This window comes from Centroberyx gerrardi, unplaced genomic scaffold (assembly GCF_048128805.1).
Source record: "Centroberyx gerrardi isolate f3 unplaced genomic scaffold, fCenGer3.hap1.cur.20231027 Scaffold_54, whole genome shotgun sequence".
NCBI classification, from domain to species: Eukaryota; Metazoa; Chordata; class Actinopteri; order Beryciformes; family Berycidae; genus Centroberyx; species Centroberyx gerrardi.
The window spans coordinates 393,516-399,670 of record NW_027605188.1 but is presented as its reverse complement, the minus strand read 5'-3'; the positions used below and the strand labels follow the sequence as shown (position 1 = coordinate 399,670).

At 38.6% G+C, this 6,155-nt stretch overlaps 1 protein-coding gene across 1 annotated transcript in view; it reads left to right on the top strand.

The window, feature by feature from the left end:
* Nucleotides 1-1,744: 1,744 nt before the first annotated feature.
* Nucleotides 1,745-6,155, top strand: part of LOC139918097 (uncharacterized) — a 5,927-nt gene continuing 1,516 nt past the window's right edge. The window contains exons 1-2 of the mRNA XM_078282262.1: nucleotides 1,745-1,856; nucleotides 5,786-5,827. Of these exons, the coding sequence (XP_078138388.1) occupies nucleotides 1,826-1,856; nucleotides 5,786-5,827 (73 nt within the window). The 5' untranslated portion in view covers nucleotides 1,745-1,825. The remainder of the gene's footprint in view (nucleotides 1,857-5,785; nucleotides 5,828-6,155) is intronic.

Below are 6,155 nucleotides of genomic sequence, written 5' to 3'. Positions count from 1 at the left end.
CTCAGGACCCCGCTCACCCCCTGAACCTCAGGACCCCGCTCACCCCCTGAACCTCAGGACCCCGCTCACCCCTCAACCCTCTCTTCAGGTGCAGCTCCCTCACCTGGAGACGGGCCACTTTAAAAAGAGCTTTGTCCCCTCTGCCACTGAAGCTCTGAATTCACTGCATTGAATGTCTTGTGTCAATGTATTGTTGATGTGTTGTTGTCTCCCTGGTGTGTATGAATACTGTGGACAATAAAGTATCTATCTATCTATCTATCTATCTATCTATCTATCTATCTATCTATCTATCTATCTGCCTGTCTATCTATCTATCTATCTATCTATCTATCTATCTATCTATCTATCTATCTGCCTGTCTATCTATCTATCTATCTATCTATCTATCTATCTATCTATCTATCTATCTGCCTGTCTATCTATCTATCTATCTATCTATCTATCTATCTATCTATCTGCCTGTCTATCTATCTATCTATCTATCTATCTGTCTATCTATCTGCCTGTCTATCTATCTATCTATCTATCTATCTATCTATTTATCTATCTATCTATCTGCCTGTCTATCTATCTATCTATCTATCTATCTATCTATCTATCTATCTGTCTGTCTGTCTGTCTGTCTATCCATCCATCTATCTATCTCTTGTTCTTCCTTTACTTTCTTTTTATTTACAAAGAAAAGTGTTTATGACTGTAAAATGAATGCAGGCCTTGAAAAATACATAATGACAACACAGGCGTGACGTCACCACACTGTATATACATTCATACATGTTAATATATTCATATATTCATAGGTATTTTTACACAGAATGAGCAGAACAGCAGATGATTCAGTTTGAACTGAACTTCTGGAACAAGACGCTTAGTCACAGTTTCAACACCAATACAAATATTGATCATAAACAGTACCGATTATAATCAATATAGATTATAAACAGTACCGATTATAATCAATATAGATTATAAACAGTATAGATTATAATCAATATAGATTATAAACAGTATAGATTACAAACAGTATAGATTACAAACAGTATAAATTATAGACAGTATAAATTATAGACAGTATAGATTACAGCCAGTGTAGATCTAGACAGTATAGATTACAGTCAGTACAGATCTAGACAGTATAGATTACAGTCAGTACAGATCTAGACAGTATAGATTACAGTCAGTACAGATCTAGACAGTATAGATTACAGTCAGTACAGATCTAGACAGTATAGATTACAGTCAGTACAGATCTAGACAGTATAGATTACAGTCAGTACAGATCTAGACAGTATAGATTACAGTCAGTACAGATCTAGACAGTATAGATTACAGTCAGTACAGATCTAGACAGTATAGATTACAGTCAGTACAGATCTAGACAGTATAGATTACAGCCAGTACAGATCTAGACAGTATAGATTACAGCCAGTAGAGATCTCAGTGTTTCCCACAGAATTCAGATCTATCTGTGGTGGTAGGTGTGTTGCTAAAGTGGGTCACCAAATAAACTTTGGAGGCCGTACAGTAATAATAATAATAATAATAATAATAGTAACCTGTGTGGGAAACACTGGATCCAGACAGTATTGATCTGTTTGTCTTGTGTTGACACCAAACTCAGAAATGAGGAAACAGCAGAAAGGGGTTTTTTCTTTTGAGTTAAGAAATAACTCTGGTTTCACACTGTCCGTGCATGGGCATGTGTGTGTGTGTGTGTGTGTGTGTGTGTGTGTGTGTGTGTGTGTGTGTGTGTGTGTGTGTGTCATAAAGAGGCTTGGCCAGAGAGAGAGAGAGAGAGACAGACACACCTCGTCCAGTCAGCATGAAGGCTGCATCTGTCTTTCTGCTCCTCGGTAAGTTAAACATATTGATTATATAATAATTATATACATTAATTTATACATCACAGCTAAAATATACATTTAAATATCTGCATTCATACAGATAAAATATATATTTAGACTGTGACTTGGTCCAGGGTTTGAGTCTCTCTTCTATAACAGAACTAGTAAAACAATAAGAGCTTCAGAGGAATGTTCCTTTAAAATGTTCCATCACGGTCACTAGTGATGTCACCAGAACTGTGTCAGTAGAGCCTGAGGTACTCCCCACACTCAGTAATGTAATCTGATTACTTCCAGTTACCTTCAGATTATTTTGTCATATCTGAGGTTCAAAGCTCCAGATGAGAGAAACTGAAAAATCACAAAGTTCAGGAAATTTTTTTCAGGTTTAAATTTTTTTCAGACAAAATGTCTTCATTTTGTAAAGAACAGAAGAGCTTCTCCTTTCCTTTTATAACTTTTACCGGAAGTATTCCTCTCATTTGTTTTACAATTCAGAATACATTGTCTTTAATGGAATATAGTTATATCTTATACAAATATTTCACTGCAGCCCAACCCGGTTATTTACTGATAATATTTTTAATATTCCACTTAGTTTTAACATGGGGGTTATTTGGCTCTTGACTGCCCTGAAAACCAGAATATAATCTATTTACCAAGATCAGATGGAGCTGGATGAGTTTGAAACATTCAGAGTTTTACTTCCCATTCATTTGAATGGGAACTGACATTGAACACCAGATGCTGCTGCTGTGATTTTCAACTGAGGTTTGGTCATATTTTGTAAGAACATATTTTCACCAAATAGCATCTTGATTGATAGATGAGAACATAGCGGAGGGATACACGCCTCCACTATGTTCCCTTCTATCAATAATATAATAATATTGTTGAACCTGTTCACCAACGTGTTAAATGTCAGTTTTAGGTCTATTTCCGTGGCTCATTCGGATGAATGGGTAAAGTAAGTAAGAAGTAAAAATCCAAACGACACAAACTCGTCCGGCTGCATCTGATCTTGGTGAGGAGATTATTTTCTGGTTTTCATGTCAAGTGCCAAATAAATAACCCCCAAGTTAAAACAAGTGGAACATTGCTTTAAGTAAGTTAAAGCTGCACTGAGCGATTTTCCGACAACTAGAGGGCGACAGAAACCGCAACACATTTGTAAATAAAGCACAACAAAACTACTAGACTACGGAGGCCCTTAAGGACAAACGGTGCATATGTTGAAGTGTCACCTGTGTGTTGATTAGGAAGTAAACCTGCTGAAGTTCCTCTCAGCAGGTTGTTAGTCAGCAGCTTCAGGTCAGCTGGTTCAGTTAGAGGTCACATAAAGACCTTCAGTCAGTCAGGTCTGGGACAGGAAGGCTGCCTGCAGGATCAACTCTGCTGATCAGATCCTCCTCACAGTCTGTTGGTTTGTTACAGTCTGAGACAAATTATCCACACCTTTAGCAGATCTAAACCTTTAGCAGATCCAAACCTTTAGCAGATCTAAACCTTTAGTAGATCTAAACCTTTAGTAGATCTAAACCTTTAGTAGATCCAAACCTTTAGCAGATCTAAACCTTTAGTCGATCCAAACCTTTAGCAGATCTAAACCTTTAGTAGATCCAAACCTTTAGCAGATCTAAACCTTTAGCAGATCCAAACCTTTAGCAGATCTAAACCTTTAGTCGATCCAAACCTTTAGCAGATCTAAACCTTTAGTAGATCCAAACCTTTAGCAGATCTAAACCTTTAGTAGATCCAAACCTTTAGCAGATCTAAACCTTTAGTAGATCCAAACCTTTAGTCGATCTAAACCTTTAGTAGATCCACACCTGTAGTAGATCCAAACCTTTAGCAGATCTAAACCTTTAGTCGATCTAAACCTTTAGCAGATCTAAACCTTTAGACGATCCAAACCTTTAGCAGATCTAAACCTTTAGCAGATCTAAACCTTTAGCCGATCCAAACCTTTAGCAGATCTAAACCTTTAGTCGATCCAGACCTTTAGCAGATCTAAACCTTTAGTCGATCCAAACCTTTAGCAGATCTAAACCTTTAGTCGATCCAAACCTTTAGCAGATCTAACTCTTTAGCAGATCTAAACCTTTAGCAGATCCAAACCTTTAGCAGATCTAAACCTTTAGTCTATCCAAACCTTTAGCAGATCTAAACCTTTAGCAGATCTAAACCTTTAGCAGATCTAAACCTTTAGCAGATCTAAACCTTTAGACGATCCAAACCTTTAGCAGATCTAAACCTTTAGACGATCCAACCCTTTAGCAGATCTAAACCTTTAGCAGATCCAAACCTTTAGCAGATCTAAACCTTTAGTAGATCTAACCCTTTAGCAGATCTAAACCTTTAGACGATCCAACCCTTTAGCAGATCTAAACCTTTAGCAGATCCAAACCTTTAGCAGATCTAAACCTTTAGTAGATCTAACCCTTTAGCAGATCTAAACCCTGAGTATCAGTAGGCCTAAAACTGAAGTGCCTGTTCAGACAGATACTTCTGCTGTTGGGTAAAAACCACATGACTGCTGTTCTGGTGTTTGTCTTTTCCTTCCTTAAATGAAAACGCCCCATGGTTGTTTATGTGTTGACTGTTTTTCATGAGACTTCATGAACCAAAGACACACTGGCACCAGTGAGAACATGAGACTTCTTTACTGTTTTGGATTTAGATCTAATAATAATAATAATAATAATAATAATAATAGTACATTTTATTTGTAAGTGCTTTACATGGTACTCAAAGACACTAGCTTGCTAGGGGAAAAAGAAAATAAATATATAAAATACATAAAAACACTTGATACAGAAGTGATGATAATAAATGAAGATGATAAAATAATGACGAGTGTGCTGGAGAGTCAGTGGGAGTCAGATACTGTAGGCCTTTTTAAAAAGGTGGTTTAGAGTTTATTTCTGAATGAAGGGAGTGAGTCTGAGTTTCCGGTGTGTGGAGGAGGGAGTTCCAGAGGGTCGGGGCAGCGATGGCAAAGGCTCCGCCCCCCAAGGTGCGGTGCTTGGTCCTGGTGATGGGGGTCAGGAGGTCGGCGGGTGGGGGAGTGGCGATGGAGAAGGTTTGTCAGGTATGAGGGGGCGAGATTATTGAGAGCTTTGTATGTGATGAGGAGGATCTTGAAGTGGATTCTAGTTACATTACAGTTACATTACATTATATGTCTATTATTTCTGATATGATAGATAGATGCTAGAGAAAGACAGAAGATCTGCTATCTGAGGAGAGAGGAGTCTTCTGATTGGTTGGAAGGACAATCTCCTCTGTTCTGTATTTTGAATCTCGTTGGTTCTTAACTTGGCATTAAGGGAAATAAGATCTCCACTCCGGTAAAGTGACATTAGAAACGAGTCACATCATCTGTGTTCAAGTATTAGATCATGAACATCAGGTAATAAATAGTGTTTCATTGTTTCTCTGCTGGTCTGAGCTCTGAGCTGGCGGCCATGTTGGAGGAGCAGCAGGTGGCTCGTCTCCCTGCCGGCGCTGCTTCAGTAGACAGGAAGGATGACTACATCAACGATTACATCATTTCCTGTTAAAAAGCTCAGTCTGTAACAGGAAGTAGTTCAGGAGATTCAACATGTAAAAATATCCTGCTGACCTCTGAACTACCTCGCTGTAAATATGACAACTTTTAACATACATGATGACTGTTACATACCTGATAACTTTTACATATCTCATTTTTTATATAGTTGAATATCTGAAGATGTTTACATACATGACAACTTCTACATACCTGACTTTTTACATTTTGGAGACCTATATACATATACCTGTAAACCTTTACACTCGTGTAAACCTTTACACACCTGACCTTGTGACCTGTAAACCTGGAGACCTTTACACACCTGGTGACCTGTAAACCTGGAGACCTTTACACACCTGGTATCTGACTCCTCCCCCTGTTGCAGGCCTGGCTGAGCTGCTGCTGTCTGGTCCGACTGATTCTACAGGTGAGCTGATGGTGCTGAAACACAGGAAACCACCAACAACTACCTCTAATAATAAAATAAATAAATAATAATAATACACCAACTCTGATGAACCATTCACCTCTCCTCTGTTTTTTCATATTCCTCCCCACCTCCAACTTCCTCTCTCTCTCTCTCTGTCTCTATTGTCTCCACTCTCTCTCTCTCCCTCTCTCTCTCTCTCTGTCTCTATTGTCTCCACTCTCTCTCTCTCTGTCTCTCTCTCTGTCTCTCTCTCTCTCTCTGTCTCTCCCTCTCTCTGTCTCTCTCTCTCTGTCTCTCTCTCTCTCTGTCTCTCTCTCTCTCTCTG